The sequence below is a fragment of the Papio anubis genome, chromosome 12 (genome assembly GCF_008728515.1).
Source record: "Papio anubis isolate 15944 chromosome 12, Panubis1.0, whole genome shotgun sequence".
In the NCBI taxonomy this organism is placed as follows: Eukaryota; Metazoa; Chordata; class Mammalia; order Primates; family Cercopithecidae; genus Papio; species Papio anubis.
This window is the reverse complement of record NC_044987.1, coordinates 39,694,954-39,718,555: the sequence shown is the minus strand read 5'-3', so window position 1 is coordinate 39,718,555 and position 23,602 is coordinate 39,694,954. Positions and strand designations below refer to the sequence as shown.

The 23,602-nt window shown below is 44.1% G+C and overlaps 1 protein-coding gene and 1 long non-coding RNA gene across 5 annotated transcripts in view; one reads left to right on the top strand and one right to left on the bottom strand.

Moving 5' to 3' along the window:
* The window catches only part of LOC103877822, a 136,851-nt gene extending 122,294 nt beyond the window's left edge, over positions 1 to 14,557 (bottom strand). The window contains exon 1 of the long non-coding RNA XR_002517171.2: positions 14,421 to 14,557. This is a non-coding gene — a long non-coding RNA (uncharacterized LOC103877822). The remainder of the gene's footprint in view (positions 1 to 14,420) is intronic.
* Positions 1 to 23,602, top strand: part of AMOTL1 (angiomotin like 1) — a 171,966-nt gene that overhangs the window by 20,527 nt on the left and 127,837 nt on the right. For 2 of the 4 annotated variants that reach the window (XM_017948873.3, XM_009187131.4), the window contains exons 2-3: positions 3,285 to 3,423; positions 15,139 to 15,189. In XM_017948873.3, the coding sequence (XP_017804362.1) occupies positions 3,339 to 3,423; positions 15,139 to 15,189 (136 nt within the window). In that variant the 5' untranslated portion in view covers positions 3,285 to 3,338. Of the gene's footprint in view, positions 1 to 3,173; positions 3,424 to 15,100; positions 15,190 to 22,289; positions 22,421 to 23,602 lie in introns of those variants that run through there. The other 2 variants (XM_031653026.1, XM_017948876.2) reach the window with 2 other exon arrangements.

Below are 23,602 nucleotides of genomic sequence, written 5' to 3'. Positions count from 1 at the left end.
TGAGAGATGATGGCAGTTCAACAAAGGCTGAGGCAATGAAAACAGAAGGAGATGGATTAGTGAGACATTTGAAAGAAAGGACAAAGCATGGTGATCAGTTGGATATGAGATGTAACAAGTCAAGGATGGCCAAGTTTCTGGCTTGGGCAGCTGGGTAGATGACTCTAGAGGCAGACCCATAAAAGAGGAGGCTGTGTCAGTTTCAGGAGAGTTCTGGTCTATGGGTTTTAACAGGAGAGTTAAACCTTCTTAAATCCAAAGGTCCATTCTGCTGGTCTGTCTTACACCACTCTATCAGTGTAGACAAATCTCCTTTGAGAGCTTTATGAGATCTAACATCTGGGTAGAGTTCTCACCTACACTGAGCATTTATTCATCCATTCAATCAACCAATATTTATGAAGTGCCAATTATGCATTCATAGTATTCCAGTATTCCATAGACCCTAATGTCCATCTATGCAGGTAGTTTAGTTCTAAAAAAGTGATTCTTAAAGATGGAATTACAGCTGTAAGTTTTTGATAGTCTTTCCCACTCACCCACCCCAACTTATCAGGCATATTAGTATTTGTGCTGTCATTGGCTGCTTCAGCGGAAAGTATTTCTTCACTTCCTGTTTCCATGGTTGCATTATGCTTTTTCATTAAATTCTCAAGGATGCATTACATTTTAGTTTCTTCTTCATGGACTTTGTGTATGGCAGGGTTTTGAATTGGATGGAGGTTAAATACCCAATAGAAATTCTTCAGTGAGTTATTTTATATGGCCTGAGGCCTGAAAACTCTTTTCTAGGCTCCAGAGTCTCCTGAGTAACTCTGGGGCCTCCTGTGGCTCAAGGGAGGTGACGGAATTTCAGTAACAGGTGTGATGAAGCAAAGCCTTCCTCAAAATACTTGTGTTTGATGCCATTTCATTTTACATTTAGTGTTTGGTTTTCCCAAGCTGAAGTGTGAAATTCAAGCATCAGAGAAACCAGCAGGGGTTGCAGGTTGAAGTTAATAAAACACTCGCCATGAGCCTATGTAGTTCAGATTAATAAAATAAAATCATGGATGTGAGAGCCTAACCTCACACATCCATATCACCTTGCAGATCTGTTTCCTGGAATCCAGAGGGTACCTAGGCCACTGGGCCAAGAGAGATGGGGAATCTACTTTGAAAACCACTCTTCGGTTAATCACTAAAGCCTATTTTTGTCAAACAAAGCTCTTGGAATCTCTATTTCACGTCCCAAAGATACTGCAAAGATTAACGAAGTGATTTTGAATTACCTGTTGTAAATAAGTGTTGCTTTTTAAGGATGTAGTATTATTGTTAATATTATTTCATAATCAGCAAAGATATAAAATGTTGGATATTTAGTTCAGTTGATTAAATGATGATACCAGTGTGATTATGGCCCAAGATTGGATTTCTACTCCAGACATGTTTTTAGTTTTGCACAGAGAGCGTGTCTTGTTCAATGGCAGACTATTTCTAGCCTCAATCAGCCACCTCTTGTGTGTTGATGTCTCAGTTGGCTAATGGATAAATAATGCAGCTTCCTCAATCCACTGACATGGGTGGATAGGTAGCCTTTGTATACAAAAGCATACTATTATAGGTTGCAAGTCTGGAAAGCCTGAACAGGTCTTTGCAGGAGAAAAACAGCCCAGAGAAAGTAACTGGTTTGCCCAGAGTCATCCAGTTAGTGCAGAGTCAGGGCTAAAATCTGGATTTATTGATGAGTCCAACATTCCCACCATTGCACTGTGCCATATTCACTCTGGTCTAGAATTCCCTTCTAAAATTTTTGGGTACTTGGATTCAACAAAAATCGCTAGAGAAGTAGTACCCAAAAAAGTACACTACATTCTTTGGTACTTCCTAGTATTTTATTAGATATTGTTATTTGTTTGGTGCATCTCCCATCAGTATCATATTTCTCTAGGCAGATAGCCAAAAAACAACAAGTCAATCTACCATGTCTGCAGTCCGGCAGGCAGCGCAGGAACCTGCAGGGCAACACTGAACAGCATTCTAGAGACCAAATCAAGCCAGCTGGGCTGACTACAGCAAATGATGATTGGTGCCTCTCCTAGTTAGGCTGACAGGACTTCTGCTATGTGGATGTCCCACTTGCTGCATTCACAGATGTGGTGAATCAGTCATATTCAATTATTCAACCACTTCCATTTAAGAACCTGCCACATGCAGAGCATTATCAAGATCTCTTTGTCATATGGGCAAGAGTTTGGCCCTGAGTTGTAATCAGACCAGGTACAGTTTGCATATAGAGAGATTCGTCAGGCTGGCCTTCTCAGAGGTGGCCGATGGAGTGGGAATGATCTTTTTACGAAAGCCAAGAGCCCCCGTGACTGTGCTTTTCTATCATAGTTTTCAAGAGGAAAAGGAAAATTGGTCTCCACGGTCCCTCTTGGCTCTGAAGTGTTCTTTTAAAATAATATTTAGGCCGGGCGCGGTGGCTCAAGCCTGTAATCCCAGCACTTTGGGAGGCCGAGACGGGCGGATCACGAGGTCAGGAGATCGAGACCATCCTGGCTGACACGGTGAAACCCTGTCTCTACTAAAAAATACAAAAAAAAACTAGCCGGGCGAGGTGGCGGGCGCCTGTAGTCCCAGCTACTCGGGAGGCTGAGGCAGGAGAATGGCGTGAACCCGGGAGGCGGAGCTTGCAGTGAGCTGAGATCCGGCCACTGCACTCCAGCCTGGGTGGCAGAGCGAGACTCCATCACAAAAAAAAAAAAAATTAAAAAATTAAAAAAAAAAATAATAATATTTATTGCATACCTTTTTGAGATTACAAAAGCGATACATGTTCATTGTTGAAAATGCGGAAAATTACAAAGAAGATAAAAAGTAGTCATAATTCTAATACAATGAAAACTGCTTCTAACTTATTATTTCAATTTTTTTCAGTCTGTTTTTTAAGCAAATAGAAGAGTATATACCTTTGAAATAAAATTGAGATCCCCCTATATCCTGCCCTGGAATTCTAGGAGTCTATAAAAGTATGCAGAACTAAATAGTAAATTTCTTGCTCAAAGTCTGGCATATAATAGTCATTCCACAAACATTTGTTAACTGAATGGTGAAGAAAACCTGGTTTGTGGGCTTGAGCAACTTCACACTCAGGCCATGTCCAAATCTAGACAACAAGCTTTGTGTGCCAAAGAAATGAAATGAGCTAGAAACTGACTGCTTTCCTTCAAGAAAGCTTCCCTTCCCCAAGAGAACATCAATGGTAATTCACATCCCTTTCTTATATTCATTATTTATTTCAGGAGATTGCTTCCATTTGATCTGAAAGCTACACATGCAAGGGACTTGCTGGAAGCATGGACCTCAGTGAAAAATGGACTTTGGAGGAAGGAGCCTGGTTATCCCATGCTGGAATTCATCATTTTGCCAACACCAGAGGGGGTATGACCATTTTTGATGTCCCTGATAGCATGATACTCTTCAGCATCTGCACCTCATTATGTCAATCCACTGTACTCAGTGTGTGCCCGTGCTGTTTGTCTTTTCAAGAGCAGCTGAGTGGAGAGGAGAGGGAATGGACTTTGAAGTCAGACAGACCTGGGTTCAGATCCCGAATTCATTATTTATAAGTTTTATGGCCTTGAGAAAATCTGTCATTCCCTGGGCTCTAACATGGAATGCTAGAGTAAGAATGCCCACTTTGCAGTGTTATGAGGACCATTAGCCATCATTTAATGAACTCTTGCCCTGGCCAGGTGGGAAGCTGGTCAGACATCTTTGAGCACCTAACACGTGTCAGGCACTCTGTTCCTGTTTTGCTCATCTCTCGTCTCAGCAGCCAGCAAACATTCAAATTGAGGATAAAGCAACCAGTCTAAACGGAGTAGGTCAGCTCTTTCCCTTCTTTATGATGATCCAATTAATGTGACTCAGCATTAAATGATAGAGCTATTGTTACTTTCCTGGAGCAGAGAATACAAATGTAAGAACCATACCCTGACACAGAGCTGTGGTCCTCTGTCAGGTCTAAGAGTCTACTCCCTTCTCCATCCCTCGAATCTCATAGAGACCTACTTTGATGGTAGGAGCCATTCTATAGATGGGCGATGAAAGGTTGCTGAGGTTAATGCACTCACAGATGTTTTCACAAGGATATGTCTCCCATTTGTTTGTTGTTTATTCATTTATTCAACAAATATTATTGAGTATCTATTTTGTGCCAAGCACTGGTAATACAAGAGTGAGAGCAAGACAGACATAGAGAACAGCAGACTATACTTTCTGATGTGCCCACCTCTAAAACAGGGTAACTTATATGGCAACAAACATGTGCAGACCTTCTGCACTACATTAGGGTATGTCTTCCAACCAAGACTGCTGCACACAATGAGATAGTCTCCAAAGGGAAGATGGGAAGCTTTGAGAGAGGAAATTTGGATGCATTCCACCCAAAAACCAACTGTCATTTGTTCCTGTCATACTGTTGCTCTAGCCACTTTTTAGAAGTTCTTAAGCCAGCATCTCTTCACACTCTATGGAAAAAAAATGAACCACCCTAGTTCAACACATAGCCCTTCCAGATCTGACCTCTGAATGCCTCTCTAGATTCATCCCCTACTGCCTATCACTAATAGCAACCCCCTCCCTTCTCACTGTGTCAGCCTCTTCCTGGATCCCTGAATACATCCTTCCCTCACACACCTGTGAACCTTTGCAAAGACTGCTATTATCATCTCTCTTCCACTTGGCCAGTTCCTACTCATCTTTGAAGCTTCTGCTTAAGTCGTCTGTTCTGGGATCTCTTCCTGCCACCACCTCTCACCAACCCCCATCCTGGTGTGAAGGAGAATCTCTCCTCCCTCCTCAGTGCTGCCATAGCCCCTGCAGATTCTCATGTCACAGCATGTATCATCACACTGTATTGTGCTTGTCTGCATCCTGAACAGCCTGTGTGCTGCTTGAGACAGATGCCTTGTTTTATTCATCTTTGCACCCCTTTTACTGTAGCATGGCAAATTCATGGTGTATATTTGATGGCTGGCTGGCTGGGTAGCTGGATGGATGAATGAATGAATGACAGTTGGGGCCACATCCTCTGAATATCTCTGCCTTCACTGAAAGCCTTTTCTGGCTGTGGGAACCTATCTGATTATACAACTGCTTCTGGCACCACCACATCACTTCACCTTGCTTTCAGCACACCTATAGCATTTGATTCAATGGCCCTAGGCTTGTTACCAAAGCCTAAAGGTAGAGGAGAGAAAGAAAGTGTGGTTTTCCCACTGGTGCTTGGTGCTTTTGTAACCTAGCCGATAGAATCATCTATCAGAGAATTTTAGAACTGAATGAAGCCTTAGCGATCATTGTAAAAAGGGGGTGGCTAAAAACTGCACACTGTGAGCATCTCCAAGCTCTGCCTTATCCCTCTATGTGTTTACCATGTCATCTATCTGCAATCTTTGGGACAAGGCTGGAAAATAGGAAGGGAAACCAGACCTGTATCTAGGTTTGCCTAAAGGGGAGGCACTGCTCTTGGGTAAGTGTTGCGCTTCTGGGGCTGAAGGAAAAGCTTAGTTCTGGTAGGCAACAGATACCATAATAGCTGGTTCCAGTTCAGATAATCAGTCTATATCCTGCAAAGATGAAGACATCCAAGACAAAGTAGGGCAGTGTTGCAGTAAGTGGGTGAAGCACAGACAAAAGGAATCAATGTGGCTGAAATTTGGAAATCACTGTGGGCAGCTGATATTAGTGTGGTTCTCAGAGGCCTGGGATGAGATCCAAGAAAGGTGCAGGTCCTCAGAGGGCAGAGTCAGGTGCCAAAATGGGAACCGAGTGAAGTCTTGAAGTGGGATGAGGAAACTGACACTCAGAGATGAAGTGTACTGTGCCAGAGCTAAGTCAGAAATCGATGAATTATAGAAAAATATTTTAACCATTTATTAGGCATATAATATTGCCAGATGTTAACTAAGCCTTTTTTGTATAGATATAGACTATCTCAATTAATTCTCACAACAGCTTTATTCTGATTTCATGAATGAAAAAATTGAGCCTGAAGAGGCTGAGAAACTTGTAAACATCATTCTGCTCACAAATGGCAGAGTTGGAATTTGAACCGAGATCAGTCCAATCCTAGCCACCCTGAGCAGGGCTAGAAAATAAACAGTGCTGTTGTAACATGTGCATTCTCATCCAAGCCCACAGCAGGGCTCTCCCCTACAGCCATCTCAGCTCATGCATTGCCGAGGCCTTGACCCACCTACTTCAAAGCACCTTTCCTCAACATTCCATTTCCCCACCTCACCTCTCCCCATCACTGGCTAGTGCCAGCTATTCCATCTATAAGGCCCAATATGGGCTGGTGGGGCTTGTATTTCTAGAGAGGAACCAGGGAAAGCCCTGGAGTGTCCAAACCTCAGGGTTTTGTTGTTGGCTTCCTGCAGTCCTCAGAGAATTGCATTATCTGCCAGGGAGGCTCTGTCATCCTGTTGAGTCATAGGCCTTTAGGCAGAGCCACACAACATCTGCCCTTGTATTATCCTCGGAACATCTCAGGCTGCAATTGGGTAGGAGAGCTTCCAGGAAGCTGGCTGTGGAGAACCCCGGATGTTTGGGGGTGATAAGGAGTTTCTGAAGGAAAGTCCCTCTTCCACTCCCGCTTCTGACATTCCTAAAAATATTCCTAATGATCTGGGCCAGTGGGTTTTCAAACTCATTTTAAAGGTCTGGAGCACATTTTCTAAAAGAAATCACATGCAGCCCCTGACACACGAAACAAAAGGGAGACAGTGTTTGGCCACCATCGCGTTTCTGACTGTTGCATTACAAGTTGATTGGGCTGTTCAGTCGCCAGCCACATCATGTATGTGGGGATTTGGTACGGAAGGGGAGTTCCTTCTCAGCAAATCCATAAAATATTTCTTCTTCCTCTTATAGATGTGCTCACTCAGCTGTTTGGGAATCCTGCTGTCATCCACGCTTCCCAGGGAACTCAACCTGCTTAAGCTCCTCTTTAGGGGAGAGGCAGGAAGTCTGGGAAACACGGCCTGGTAGCGTGGGCCAGGTGCGTCATAGAAATTCAGTGGTACTGTTCCCATTATGGTTATATAAACAGGAAGGAGCAGATTTCCTTTCTGAAGCCACTCAGGGTCAGGGAGAATTTTAATACTGGTCAAGGAGGAAGGAGGCAACTTTTCCTGACAGCAGTCTGTGTGCCAAGTATTGCCATGTACATGATTTCATTGTATTTAAACCCTTATTGAAATCTTGTGAAGTAGCTGGTCTTATCTTCATTTTGCAGATGAGAAAACTGAGTCTTGCAAAGGCAAACTCAGCTCAGCTCAGGCAGCAAATAGCAGCAGAGCTCACATTCACTCAGGTCTTTGTACTCCAGAGCAGCATTCTATCCATTTCACTCCTGTCTGTCAGTTTCTAAGGGCAACATTACTCTGCATCTCCACCATTCTGAGAAGTTTGATCCTTTTTGTCTGTCTTTCTTGCATACTCTATAGTAAACAGATGCATATAATGGAATCCATTATCCGTGATCTCCTACTGGCACTTGTTTCAATTAGTTTCTTAAAGTCCATCATCTGTTTTAACTCTTGTTTTACAGAGGAGAGCACAGTCTAAGCAGACTAGGACACTTATTAAAGACTAGTGGCAAAAATAGGGCTACAGCCAGGTCTCCTGCTTCTCCTTCCACCACCCACACTATGCTGACTGCTAAGGCAATAGCGTCTTGGGAAAACCACTGTTCTGTGAAAGAAGAGAAGCCTCTGTGTGGTCCAAGAAGACTCTATTTGCAGCTCTGAAAGAAGCAATTCCCCCTCAGGCCTCTGCCTTAGATGCTGGGGTGGAAATATAAGATCATGGTCTCTGCATTTCAGCAGAAACTCACATTTATCCTACAGATGTTGTTTTTTAATAGTTTAGTCATAGATTTCAATTGCAGCAAGTGTTTTTGTCCTTAATCTTAACACTGGGTATTTTGTCTGATTTCACTCAATAGATCTGAGTGTAAGTCGGAAGTGTATGATTTTCCTCTGCAGGGACCTTTTCTTGTATGTATTTTTGGAATCGTTCTTTATTCTGAATCATGTCCAAGTACACCTTCTAGCAGCTTCTTGGCTCAGCCAGGTTTTATTTCCTTTGATATGATATTGAGTGAAGATGCTTTTAAATCTGCATCTCTGGACTATACTTGGTAACAGGAATCTGGTGGGGAAGGCAGTGCAGGAGCGGGACAAATTTAATTTATTTATATATTTCCCAAAACACCTTCCTTTTGTTGGTATCATCTCCTGCATTGATACTTGGAATTTTTAGAGGACATATTTAGCATTTTTACCAAAATGAATCGTTGGCTTCCTGTCAGAGTTAATTTCATTTTATCTCTTGGTTGTAGGCCTTGAGGCAGATCCACACAACATCTGTATTGTTTCTGCTTAGGATAATGAATTTTTTAGGTGAGATATGGTTAATTATTCTTCCTATGGAGCCCACTCCTTTCTTCTGGAAATTACGAAACAAACCAGTTACCTGAAGCCTGATTTTCATTTAAGGGAAATAAAACAACTGTGTTTTCTTTTTCCTTTTCATCAAGTCTTATAAAGAAGTGGAGTTGTGCTAAACGGAAAAACTATTAAATCCTAGAGAACAACAAATGCCCATTGGGCCAATTCAGCCTGGAAGCTAACGCTTCAACCAATCAATTGCAAATTTCATTTTGATGAAACCTTACTGATGGGCATGTGTTTGTCCTTAGTTTCACCTGTTGGCTTGTCCTAGGAGGTGCAGATAAGAGACAAGGATAACAGAAGAGAGTCATGCTGAGCTCAGGCAGCCTTAGCCCCTCTTCCCTCTAAATCAGTCCTGCCCACACTCCCCTGGGAGAGGAGGGGAGGAGGAGCAGGCATTGCTTCCCCGCTGTGCTCTGCTGTTAACTAGCAGAGGGCCTCCAGGAGATAGAAGGCTACCTGCAGAGAAGATGATCAAAGGGCAATACCAGGAAGGAGAGGAAGGCAGAGAGATGACTCAGCTCAGCTCACTTCTTTCTGTCTTTCATGCTTGAAATTGGTGATTTCCTCGGGGGCTGGGGATGGGAAGGCCATACACATATCCTAGTGGGGCCTAGCTACTGTCTTAACTTGTTATTATGGCATTTGTGCAACTCTTTCTTGCAAAGAGAATTAATAGCACACTTTGGCTGGATAAAGTTTCTCCCCATGTGGCATTTAGCCCCTCAGCCATCTCTTGAAGGAAGAAGCATATCTGCATGAGACTCCGTCTCTTTCTCTTCTGGACACAATCAAGTAGCTGTGTAACCCCTGGGGGCCCCTAGAGTGAGAACAGCCCGTAAAGGCCCTCCTGTTGGCCGCTCCTCCAAGTAGATCCCACAGTCAAAGCAGACCCTGCCACCTCTGCAGTAGAGGCTGTGCAGGGGCTTGATGGCATTCCCAGACTGCTACAGGGCAGGTTCCTGACTCACAGCTGGAGTCCCTGCACACTAAGCAGAATATCTGTGATGGGCATTGTACCCCAAAAAAGTACGTAGAGTGTGCTCTTAGCTCTAGAAATGCAGTTGAGATTACTTTTGATCCTGGCATTATGTCCAATGTTACTATATAACCATACCTCATTTACTGAGGAATAAGGGAGATGATTGAGTTTTCCAGATAACTAAAGTATTATGTTACCCTTTAAACACTTAAATTTTGTTTAAGATTTTACTGTTTTCTAATGGTTGATAAGACTTTTCTTCTATGACTTTTTAATACTTTCTTGCCTTCCTAAACAGAAAAGAGTCATACCCCAGCTTATGTTTGGGAGTGGAGAAAAATTTCATTTAGAAATTTTTGCTTTTAATTTGGAATCCATAATAATAGTATCCAACTTGTTTAAACAATTTGTATACGCATTTGAATATGCCTTTAAAAACTCCTACTAGGACACATAAGAAGTTGTGGATGGTTTTTAGTTTGCAGATGGAGATTACGAGAGGACAGGAAAGCAGACTTTTATTTTTCAGTTTATACTCATCTATACCAAATGTTCTTTCCTTTACAGTAAACACATTTTGTTTATACTGTAAAAATAAAGTTAAAACATTTACAATAATATAAGGAAAGAAAGAACATTAGAGTTAGGAATTGGGTTCCCGGGCCAGCTCCCAGAAGCCCATTCAATTCATGATATATCATGGCAATAGTAACAGTGACCAATAGACACCAGGCCCCTGTATAATCTGTTTCTATGGTAAACTTCCTCTTGAGCCCCAGAAATATTTCCACCTTGTCATTTCCTCCCCACACGTCCCACCTCTAATAAATATGCTTCCCTAGAAATAGAGGCAGGGACTCCCTCTTGCTGTCTGCTGGGGCCATGGCAGCAGAAGGCCCACCTGTCACCTGGGACGAAAAGGAGAGCAGTCAGGCATGCTCTAGCCCTCTATGCGGGAAGAAAATGAATATATATTTATTTATGTATGTATTTTGAGACGAAATCTAGCTCTGTCACCCAGGCTAGAGTGCAGTGGCACGATCTTGGCTCACTGCAACCTCTGCATCCCGGGTTCAAGCCATTCTCCTGCTTCAGCCTCCTGAGTAGCTGGGATTACAGGCGCCTGCACCACACCCAGCTAATTTTTGCATTTTTAGTAGAGATGGAGTTTGACCATGTTGGCCAAGCTGCTCTTGAACTCCTGACCTCAGGTGATCCACCTGCCTCTGCCTCCCAAAGTGTTGTGATTACAGGCATGAGCCACCATACCCAGCCAGAAAATGAATATTTATTATGTAACCACTGTGTGCTAGACACTGTGCCTGGTCTGTCTCATACCTTACCTATTTTGCTGCTCCTAACAATCCAGTGAGGTGTGTATTATTGTTAGGAAATGAAAATGCCCCCCACCCAATAATTCACAGAGCTGAGATACAAATCTGTAAACTAGTGCACTGTTCATTATAACTCAGTGACATGCCGGCAGAACCAGTTCTTTATAAGAGACCTATAAAAGTCAAGTGTGGGTAGGCACTTTGGACATTGCCCTGAGATTCAATAAGATCTGTCATGGAATCCCCTATTAGAAGGGCACTGATCACTTTTGTGTCTGCAGTGCCTAGCACAGCGCTGGAAGCATGGTAAATTCCCAATAAAAGTTTGTTTTATTAATATGAAACATTATTGTTGGCTCTGTTCTACTTCCTAAGATAGAAAATTGGAATCATTTACTTTAGAGAATTTTCAACAGCAAATACTGAAACAAGAGAAATGTCTTCTCATTAACCCTCAGTTGATTAGGAAATTCAAATAACTAAGGTGCTGTAAGGATAGTTCCTAGTTTACAAGTCATCCATTAATGTGAACAAATTGAAGGCAAGTCCATTGTGAGAACAGTTTGGCAGGCTCCGGAACCTAACCACCCTGTGGAGCACTGGCAACATCTTCATAGGGGTAAACCTGTTGCCAGCTCCAAGTAACCAACTTTCAAGCCAATTCTTGGAACGCAAACTAAAAGTTGGAGACAATGAACTATTCCCCTAATGTAAACATACTCTGCGGTTAGTATCTTCTTTCAGTAACTCTAAATTGTTAAGGGATAAAAAGAGTCCATTTGTGTCAGCTGTAAAGGAGCATGGCATCCAATATCAACTAACATTTATTTGACTTTTACAGTGTGACACTCTCTCTCCTAGGGGCTCCAAGTGCATTAGTTTATTGCACTCTCACCACATTGGTATGCTAGCTATGATTATTATCTCCATGTTTACACAAAGCTAAGACTGAAAGAAATGAAGTTACTAGTGAGTATTGGAACTGGTATCAGAACCCAGGTCTGGCTGATCCCAAGGCCCTCTATAGGCCACCTCTCTTGAGACACAAATGTTATTTGCTTCTTGATTCTATGGGAAACCAGAGGAGACTGATTCTGCAGACAGCCCATCTGAGCCCATCCACTCATAAGATCAGCAGGTCAAAATCTGCTGTTAGGACCTAGGACTGATCCCTGGAATGGGCAATGGCAAAGCCATTCTTGACCTTGACAAGAGCTACTCTGGCAGAGTGAGGTAGAAACCTGTTTAAGCTGCTTGTAAGAGCAAAATGAAGAATGGGTGCTATCACTGTAGATAATTATTTTAATGAATTCTGTTGTAAAGGGGAGCTGAGAATTGGAGTAATGGCTGGAGATATGTAGAGTCAAGAAAGGATTTTTAAAAAGACAAGATCATAGTAGTATGTCTGTATACTGATGGGAGTGATCAAGGACAGAAGAAAATACTAATCCAGGTGGGAAGAGGGAAAAGTCACATGAATGGGATCTGATTCATACTGGAGGCCATAATGGCCTTAGATGATTCATCCATAGCAACAGGAGAGCAGGAGGGTAAATAAACAGGCAAATGCAGAGTGGTTGCTGGGCTGCGCTAGCTCCGTTTGATTTTAGTGGTCATGAATTGAAAATAAGACCAGACAGCATAATTTTGTGGGTTTTTTTTTTGAGACGGAGTCTTGCTCTGTCACCCAGGCTGGACTGCAATGGCGTGATCTCAGCTCACTGCAACCTCTGCCTCCTGGGTTCAAGCGATTCTCCTGCCTCAGCCTCCTGAGTAGCTGGGATTACAGGCATGCGCCACCACGCTTGGCTAATTTTTGTATTTTTAATAGAGATGGGTTTTCGCCATGTTGGCCAGACTGGTCTCAAACTCCTGACCTCAGGTGATCTGACCACCTCGGCCTCCCAAAGTGCTGGGAATACAGACGTGAGCCACCACACCCAGCAAATTTTGTGCTTCTTCAATCATGTTTAGCTGGGTGTAGATGGGAAGAAGGTGGAGTTATATTTTACTAGGGTTGTGATTTTACCAGGTAAATAGCACGGAAAGAGAGCAGAACATGGATTTGAAGGTGTAAGTAAGACAGAAATAATAATGAAACTGGAAACTAAAGTCCATAAGGAAGGAAGGAGGGTCATGAGGAGAGTGAGGGGCAGAGAAAAGGTCATGGATAAGTAAATTATAGATGCTGGTGGGGTCAAGGACACATTGGATTAAAATAACAGAGGGGATGAGCTGGAAAGGTAGGAGAGTGGATTGCTTCACATTGATATTATGCATGGTGTCGCCATGACAGCAGGGGGCTGGTGTGGTTGCAGCAGGTCAAGAAAGGGATAGGATGCAGAAGAGTTGAGAGATTAGAGTGTGACTATGTAGATGGAGAAAAATAAGAATAATCACAGGAATGATACTGGGAAAAGTGACAGTGAATCAGATGCCATTATCTTCAAGAAATGAGGTGGAACAACCAGAGGATCCATAGATGGCTGAAATAAGTAGAAAAGGCAAGTAATGCAGCCTGTTATTTTCAAGGAAAGCCAGGTATGGGTCAGAGCAAGTCACTGAAAGAAACATTCAGAGAGGAGGCTGAGGACATATAGATTTTGCTAGTAATGAACCATGAGTTCCAGAGGACAAATGGGAGGATTCTAGGAGGTGGGAGGGGATGGAGTGATGAGTGCAAACCTTCACCCAAACATATTTAATTCCTGGATTTGGGAGCTCAGATTACAAGAAGCAGGAAAAAGAAGAGGTTGGAGAGAGAGGCTCAGCAGCTCAAGCATGCTGCCTTGCTGGGGAAGGACAGCCCCGCCCCTGCTTCCCTGGGCTCGGTGAGCAATGCTGGCTGAAGGAGCTTTCTGTCCTTCATGGTGATTTGTAAACCAAAAACTGACAGTGGAAAAGCCTGAGATGGCTGAGTGTTTACAGGATGAGAGCACACTGGCTCAGATCGGGGCCCTTAGGCTGCTGCAGCTGGTGCTCTGATCACTTTGAGTCCATAGAAGGCCCCCAGGAGGCTGCTCAGACTGTTGACCCTCCAATAGTCCTCCAAGGATGGAGAAAGGACATTTCCATACTTGCTTCTTCCTTCCTACTGACCCCGTTATGGGTCATCAGCTGCAGGGCTCTCTCTGGAGCACATCCCAAGTCCAGCACCTTTGCCCCCTTAATGCAGAGCAGTCACAGTCAGGCCTGGGGACTAGGGGGAGATACATAACACATCTGTCCAAGTTATCAGGCCACTGACTCAGAGAGGGAGGTTCTCACAGTGTTACATTAATTACTTCAGAATTTACAGCTCTCAGAGCATAACTACTGCTTTTACGTTCTGTATCTGAAAGCAGTCAATCTTTTACAGAGTAGAAGGAGCACTGCTCTTCTCTCCTCCCCGCCTTCTCCCTTACATACCCCTATCATAATGATGTCACGCATAAATTAACAACTTCTCAGACTCGATTTCCCTACCTCTGCAATGGAGCTCACATTACTTTGCCCACTTGAGCCAGGTGATCTCTTGAAGAGTAGGAAATAATGTTGGACTGGAGTTGAAATTCTGGTTCCAACAGGAGGGGATTGGAGGGCATTTGGGGCTCCTCCTACCTTTCTGCAAGCTCTGAAAATCCTCCATCTCCTCAGGAGAAGCCACAGAACAAACGATTTCCCAAGCATCAGAGGAGGGCAGACATAACATAAGAGAGCAGAGAATCGGGTTAGAACGGGTTATGCTCTGATTTTTTGGAAAATGGGCAAACTGGGCGGGGACTAGGGAGGATTCCGTCAGCCGGGAGTTGGGAGGCGGCGCACGCCGCTGCGGAGCGTGACGGCCACGGTCGCCTAGCAACGAGCGGGGATGCGCTGGGCGCCTGGGTGGGCGAGGGGTGCTCGCCGCCGCCGCCGCGCGCCCTCGAGCCTCCGGGACCGCGAGAAAACTTTGCGGCTCTTCCGCGCTGGGGCGTCGGCGCCAGGCCCGGCAGACAGAGCAATGCGCCCCCCGGGCTGAGGGCAGAGGATGCCGCCGCGGCCCAGCACCCGGCCCGGGGAGCCGCGGGGTGGCACGCGGGGAAAGTTGGCGCGCGCCTGACCGCGCCTGGAAGCCGCGCGGTGCCCGGGCCGAGTTGCCCCCCAAGTTTCTGCGGCGATTTCTCACTCCCTGGGGATCCAGCGGTCCGAATCCCGCGGGGCCTACGGCTCACGGATTCTGAGCGCTGGGAAGGAGAAGCCCGCGCTTTTCCCGGGGACCTGCGCTTAAGCTGATGCTTGGTGGGTTCGCCCTGGATGGTAGCGATTCGAGTTGTTTTCTGCTTTTCTTCTCCCTCAGACAGTGAGTTTGTGGAAGCCTCGCCCGCATCGTACAGCCCAGACGAGTTAGGTAAGTGTGCTCCTTTTGTCTTTTATTTCTTGGTCGCAATTCTGCCCGAGAACTGCGAGTTTGGGGGGCGTCCAGATGAACTCAGCTAGAGATGGGGGTGGGGTTGGGGGACGGAGGAAAAGGGTCAGGGCACACCTGCTGCCTTCGCAGCGGGAACTGGCCTTTCCTTGGCGCTGTGCTTTCGGGGTGGCGGGGCAAGTGTCCAATTAGCCGTGAGTGTGTGTGTGTGTTCACGCGCGCGCGTGTGCGTGTATCTGTGTGCGCGCGCGTGTGTGTGTGTCTGTGTGCGTGTGTGTGTGTCTGTCTGGGTCAGTGATGCTGCTCCGAGGAGCCTGGCACAGCAAACTTCCAGACCTGGGGCTTCTGTAACCTGCACTCATCTTGCCACAGCGGCGACTGGTTCTGTCTTGCCAAGTACCTGGCACGAGAAGGACGTCGTGTGGGTCGTCCTTACCCTGAATTTAATGAAGTCAGGGGCTGAAAACGGCGGTGTAATTATTAAACTATAAGACCTGCTTCCTTCCCTGATTTCTATTCCTCAGTTAGCCTGTAGGTGTCTCGAGATAGGACATTCCATCCTCATGCCTGTCATGGTAAGTGGAGATTTGTGATGGGTGAACCGGGACACTCTTGTCAAGAGACAGGCTGAAGAGAGAGTGAAGAGAAAGAAATGCGAATGGGCAGATCTCTCTAACTCTTCCCGCCACCCATTCTTACTCGGTGGCTTAATGATTGGGTTCTTCTCTCTCTCTCTTTTTTTTTTTCCTTCTGCTTTCAAGGTTAGTTTAGCTGCTACTGGTCTGGGCTATCAAGTCTCTCCTTACTGTTCTTTCATCACTAGCCTGAATATCTTGCCTTCCTAAGATGAAATGAAAGGATTTATTTTATGATATATGTTGACAGTAAAGGAGGAGGGAAACTGTCCACAAACAGTGGTTTAAATATGTTTATCCTCAGTAACATGCTCAACTGTGGCACCCTGTCCCTGGTCAGCCTCTTGTGCTGGGAAGAATGTCCTCATCAAGTCCCACAGGACCTGAAGCAAAATTCCACCTCAACAACGACTTTCATTCATTTTTAGGAGCCAAGCGCCCAAAATAAATCTGGATCAAGGTTGGCATTCTGTGGCAGGGAGGAGTACCATGTTTTATTCAGAGGATGTGTTTCTGACAAGTTGCGAGGCAATCACATCTCTATCAATGGAATCGTAAACTAAATGCATGAGCAAAACTAGCTTTTAAGACATACTGTGGTGAATCATTTTATGAAATGAAAGTGACATCTAAGCCATAGCTTTGCATGATGTGATTTATTAAGAGGGCAGGTACTTGATGATCTGCTCCACGCATGTATAATTGTATGTTAATGACACCAGCATTGACACTCCACAGTGCGACGAAGCCATTTGTTCCTCTTAAATCGTACACAAACATAAGCAGTGGTAGGATGAGCATTGCTTGCTCTGAGAAATCCGACTATATTACTACTAAATTGTTTGCATTCACGGAATGATTTGTGCTGCAGGAAGGCCCAGGTATTTGACCCTTTTTCATCTCCGTATCTCCCTCTTGGACTTACAGACTGAACTGCTCCCATGAGGCACTGATAAATATGGGTATCCTTTCAAATTAGCAGTACAAAATAAAAAGCAATGTTTTTTTCTCTTCAGCTCCCCTATGGTAAAAACCCAGTTTCTCATGAGGAGATTGGAGTGTGTGTCTTAGTCTATTTGGGTTGTTATATCAAAAACAGATTGGGTAGTTTGTAAACAACAGAAATTTATTTCTCACAAGTTCTGGAGGCTGGGAATTCCATGACCAAGAAACTGGCAGGTTCAGTGTCTGGTGAGGGTCAGCTTCCTGGTTCATAGATGGCTATCTTCTCACTGTGTCCTCAACATGGCAGAAGAGGGCCAGGGAGCTCTTGCTGTCTCTTTTCTAAGGGCACTAATCCCTCCGGTGAGAGCTCCACCCTTATGACCTAATCACTTCCCAAAGGCCTCACCTCCAAATACCATCACATTGAGGATTAGGTTTCAACACATGAATTTTGAGGGATATAAATATTCAGTCTTTAGCAGCATGATGAGAACCGTGGGGTTCCCTTCTGGGTTCTGGGCTTGCAGGGTGATAGAGAAAATAAAACAGAAGTCTGAGAGTTTGAGATCAAGGTTCTAGCTTTCACCCTGCTCCAGCTTCTTTAATAGACATGTTAACTAGCCTCAGTTTCCTTATCTGCAAAAAGCAGGGGTTGTGCCTGGTGATCCCTGAGGTGTCTTCCAGTTCTATTCTCGCCTCTTAAAGTGCTGTGAGGGGCTGTAAGCCAAAGGAGGCCTATGGCCATTGGGTATTCATTGTTTATATTCATGTGCCATGCTGTTTGGGTACATGGTGTCCCCAAGGGTTATTCTCTCCATGACAGAGCAGCTGTCTGGATCAGACTGCCTTGTTTTCATGCTATTCAGGTCAAAGACAGAGCTGTCATTTCTCCCTTGGAAAGAGTCATGATGGCTTTTTGGTGCTTTTCTTAGACACACAGCAGGAAAAATGCCTCTTACAGCAGTTGATGAGCTTGTCAAGCAGCCATTCTTTCTGGAGCACAGATGAGTACAGGTTCACTCCTGGCCAGAATATAAGAAGAGGCAGAGCAAAGTTAAAATAAAATTGTTTCTCTACTCACTTCTTTTTTGTTTTTGTGACAGAGTCTCGCTCTGTCACCCAGGTGGGAGTGCAGTGGCATGATCTCAGCTCACTGCAACCTCCATCTCCTGGGTTCAACCTATTCTCCTGCCTCAGCCTCCTGAGTAGCTGGGATTACAGGTGCCCGCCACCATGCCCAGCTAATTTTTGGAAATTTAGTAGAGACGGGGTTTTGCCATGTTAGCCAGGCTGGTCTGGAACTGCTGACCTCAGGTGATCCGCCCCCCGTTCTGTCGGCCTCCCAAAGTGCTGGGATTACAGGCGTGAGCCACTGTGCCTGGCCTGTACTCACAAGACTTCTGAAACCCAATGTGTGGATTTTCTACACCAAGTAATTCTTCAGTATTTTGCAGCCACCAACCAGATGTCCTACAATTTAATTAAATTTTACCACTACCCAGAGTTAGCATAGGCCCTATAGGTTAAGGGCTCAGTCCTGCGAGACCACCTACCCTTCAGATATCAACTGTAAGTGGTGAGCCCACGTATTACCCACACTTATGTCTAACTTGGCTACAAATCAGGGCTTCCTACAACCTTCTTTTGGTTTCTATAATTTACTTTAATAGCTGAGAGAACTCAAGGAAGCACTATACTTATGTTTACCAGGTTATTATAAAGGATATAAATGAACAGCTGGATGAGGAGATGCAAAGGGTGAAGTCTGGAAGGGTCCAAAGCACAGGAGCTTCTGTCCTTTTAGAATTGGGGTGCACCACCCTCCTGGCACATGGATAGGTTCACTAACTCAGAAACTCTCCATACCCCTTCATTTAGGGTTTTTATGGATGTTTCATTAGGCATGATTGATTGAATCATTGGCCATTGGTGATTAAGTCAATCCCTAGTCCCTTTCCCCTCCCCAGAGGTCAGGTGTGTGTGTGGCAGGGTGCGGGGAAAGGAGGTGGGGAAGTGGGGAGAATAGGTGGGTGGGGCTTGAAATTCCAACCTTTTTTTTTTTTTCCCTCAATGTAACTTTTTTTTAATGTATATCTGTAAGCACTATTTATTTCTGCACCTACAATGGTTCCTGGATTCTAAACAGTCATGGAGTTTAAGTTTGTAACATTGGTTTACTAACAACTTTTCAGAGAGCAGAAGATGAAATTTTTCACTCCATGAAATATCCCATGTTCTATGAGTAGGCACATGTAAAGCACACATAACAGAACCTGGTACAAAGTAAGTGCAAGATGAAATACACAATATTCTGTGAGTCAGCACATGTAAAGTGCCTGTGACAGAGCCTGGTACAAAGTGAGTGCAAGATGAATGCTAGCTATTATATCTATGATATTAAAATGTGAAAAGATGACACTTTAGAATTGAAGAAACACAGTTTTTTAAATCAATATTATAAAGTTACTTTTAGTGTTGATTTGTTGAAATTTATTATCTTTATTCCAGGGAATGCTTTCCTTGGCTCTTGATCTTTGTTTTCCTTGACCTGCTAGCAAACTTTTATTATTATTATTATTATTGTACTTTAATTTCTAGGGTACATGTGCACAACATGCAGGTTTGTTACGTAGGTATACATGTGCCATGTTGGTTTGCTGCACCCGTTAACTTGTTATTTACATTAGGTATTTCTCCTAATGCTATCACTCCCCCATTCCCCAACCCCATGGCAGGCCCCGTTGTGTGATGTTCCCTGCCCTGTGTCCAAGTGTTCTCATTGAATTCCAACCTTTTAATAATATGGTTGGTTCTTCCCACAACCAGCCTCCATCCTGAAGCTGTCTAAGGACTTTCAGTCACCAGTTATCTCATTAGCATAAACTCAGGTATGGTTAAAAGGTACTTGTTATGAATAAAAAAAAGATGCTCCTGTCACCTCTACCACTCAGGAAATTTCAAGGGTTTTAGGAGCTCTGTGCTGAGAACCAGAGATGAAAACCAAATATATGTATATTTTTTATTATATTGTATCATCACAGAAGTCCTAAAATTTTAGTTTGAATTCTCTTGCAGTTTCTTGTGACGTTGGGCAGGTGATTAAACTGCTTCAAGCCTCAGTTATTTAATCAACTCAGTTGGGACCTTGTGTGGATATGGTAAATGGTGTATGTAAAGTCCATGTATTGAATGTGCTTGGAATTCAGGAAGTGCTTTTATTTTATTGTTTGATTATTATTATTTTTTTTTATTTTTTTTTTTTTGAGACGGAGTCTGGCTCTGTCACCCAGGCTGGAGTGCAGTGGCGGATCTCGGCTCACTGCAAGCTCCACCTCCCGGGTTTACGCCATTCTCCTGCCTCAGCCTCCCGAGTAGCTGGGACTACAGGCGCCCACGAACTCGCCCAGCTAGTTTTTTTTTTTTTTTTTTTGTATTTTTTAGTAGAGACGGGGTTTCACTGTGTTAGCCAGGATAGTCTCGATCTCCTGACCTTGTGATCTGCCCATCTTGGCCTCCCAAAGTGCTGGGATTACAGGCTTGAGCCACCGTGCCCGGCCTATTGTTTGATTTAAAACATACTTATTTCCCAAGATTGAAGGATGAAATAGCTTTTATCAGTTATCCCGCCTACTAATCAAACCATTTTTGTTTCTGGAAACTTCTCTACAACTTATCTAGTCTCCAAAAAGAGGTAGTCAGGAGTGGTGATTAGGTCAGTGGAATTATTTAGTGATGTGTCCCTGTAGCGGCATGTGGAACGGTTTTCCATCTGAGGTTCTGGTGGTAGTTCCGCTACTTTTTTGCCTCGTGATTGGTAGTCCATTCTACCTCTGAATTTTTATATCAGTCTGTAAATGAATAAATATTGGCTCCTTGGGGGATTGATTCTCAGTGTTGCAGCAAGATCATGTAATAAAATTAAGACACCAAAAAGGGGATTTTTTAAAAGGCAGTAGAGAAAGGGGTGTATCTCTGAATGAATGCTGTATTGAAAGTGGCCATGATGGAGTGTGAAGAAATATGCTTTCTTTCTTGAGATGGTGGTACCATTTTCTGAGGAGGCAAAACCCACACCTTTCCATAGCCTTTCTGTAGTTCCATCCATAGCTAGAAGTTACGGCCAATCTGAGAGGGTTAGAAAGAATGTGTGGAGAGTTGGGATGAACCCAGATGTGACCATGTCTGCCCTGTGAATAGCCTTGACTGACTGTCTTCTACCTGGAGGATAGATATTTGGTTTGACATAGGAGGAACACCATAACCTGCATCACTCACACCCACTATGACATTCTAGTTTTATGGAACTATGGTGGGATCCTCTATATTTGGCTTGGTTTCCTCCATGCTTTCCTGCATGCTTCTCCTCCCCCTTCTCCCATTCTCCCCTGGCTTACTCCTATCCAGCCATCAACACTAATCCCATGTGTCAGGTCCTCCTGGTGGTTTTCAGTTTTGGCTGCACGTTAGAATCAGGAGGAGCTTTTAGAAGTCCTGAGACCAGTTCCCAATCCTGAATGATTACATCTGAATCTCTGGGATGTGGACCTAAGCATCCATGTTATTGTGTTTTTTGTTTGTTTGCTTGGTTTTAATCACATCTCAAGTGATTTCAATATGCTGCTAAGATTGTGAACAACTGCGCTACACTGTGGCCACCTTATTCTTCTGTGTCAACCTAGCAGCCAGCACAGTGCCCAGCGCAAGTTAATCTTCAATAAATATTTGTTGAATGACGGAGGGAGGGTGTCACTGCTGAGACACTTTATCTTTTCAGTTGTATATCTCTATGACTGGCCTTTCTGCTTGTTGTAACAGTGCCTTGAGGACTGGATCCTTTCTCCTGTGACCTATATCTCCTGTGTTTATTCCGGGGGCTTATCCAGCTTATTTTTTTTATCTTTCTTAAAAATTGAAGTTTTAAAAGTCCAATTTTTAAACTTAAGTTTTCTAGTATAAAAGTAATATATGCTTATTTTAGAAAATCTGGACATTAGAAAGAAGAGGTGGGGGAGCTCACTCTCACCACCCACAAGCAAACTGGTTCCTTGTTTTCTTAACCTTTCATAATTTGTTGCCCTTTGGGGTTGCTTGACCCTCTGGCATGCCTCAAGCTCAATTGCTGCTGTCTGTGCTCAGACCTGGTGAACTGGCCTATGAGTGCCAGGAGAGGAGTGTGTCATGAGAACAGCATTCTTGGGAGCCACCAGGGCTAACTGCCCTGAGGGCCAGTATGCAAGGAGAAAGTGTTTTCTTGTGCTATTCTGGCCTTCCTCATTCAGGCAGGATATATGCTGGGTCTTATTAGGACAAATGATGACATTTATATAACTTCTTTAAAATAGTAACTTAAATATTTCCCAGTCTCCTCTTACCCCCTTGTACTCCAAAAATATGGGATGAGATTGCAGCTCTGAATCGTGGTGTTTATGCCTTAGTCAGGATACACTAAACCCCAGTGTCAGTGGCTTAACACAAGGAAGACTGCATTTCTTGCTTGTGCAGTGGTCCAGTGTGGAGTTGTCAGAGGGCTGTGCTTCATGTGTCGTTGAGGACCTCGGCTGCTTCTATTTCCTGGCTTCACCAATTTCTAGGGGCTCAGATTCTTTCACTGATGCTTTGTATCCATTTGTCAGGTAAGTGAATCAGGTGAGCAACAAAGAATGTTCACCCTTGATTGCCTCAGCCTGGAGGCAAAATACTCACTTCCCTTCATTTTTCAAGGGTAAGAACTAGTCCCACAGCCTCACCCAGATGGAATGGGGTGGGGTGGAAAATGTAGTCTAGTTATATGCCAGGAAAAAGAGGAGAACACACACATTGGTGATCACTAGTTGACTCTACCAGTCGTATTTCTCTTATTGCTCAAACCATTATGACTGAGCCTCATTAGGGCCATATGGGTGCCTGGTCTTGGTATTATTTAGGATATAGGTTGGGCTGCTATAACAAAGGCCAAAATGACAGTTACTTACACAATATGTAAGCTTACTTCTTTTTCACTTAGAGCATGAGCAGTCCAGTGCTGATCTGTGGCTTTAGGGTAAACTGTATCCTCAAATGTGATTTCCATGCAGTAGTTGAAGGTGACTGTTTCAGCTTCTACTATCACATCCACATTCTAGTCCGCAGACAAGGGAGAAGGAAAGTGGTGGGCACAACCTGAAAGCTGCACACATCTAATGGTGTTCACTTATATTCCATTGGCCTGAACTTTAGTCACATGGCTACCCACAGTTCCAAGAAAACTGGGAAAATTGGGTGGGGATAGGATGGAATCTATTATCAGAGAATAGCTGGGTAGGGTACAGGGAGAAAGAGGTGCTGGATGACTAAGCAATCTTCCTAACAAGTTATAGGAAGCACATCTTAGTGGTTAAGAGCATGGGTATCAAGCCGTACTGAGTGGTGAATTTTAGCTCCACCTCTTAGTTGCTTTATGACCATAGACAAGTTACTTAATCTGTATCTTCTTTTCCTGAACTTTAAAATCATGTACTATTTTCTGATGCTTTTCCGGACCCACTTACCATCCTTTATCACTCTTCTCTGTGCTCTGAAACACTTACCTTTTGGAATGCATCACATGGATTCCTGTCAGATTTGACCAATAAGAGGCACTGGCAGGATACAGGAGTGTAGTGAGAAAGAGAACCCAGTGTACCTACTTCCTTCCCATCAGGCTGTGGGATAATATGGCTGTGTGGGCTGTGTGATTCTACTGAAGGCCGCAGATCCTATAGAATGGCCCTCTCTTATAGCATCCTGTCTTGCTGGATTCTGATAACTTCCCCTTCCAGTTTATGGGTTGTATTAGG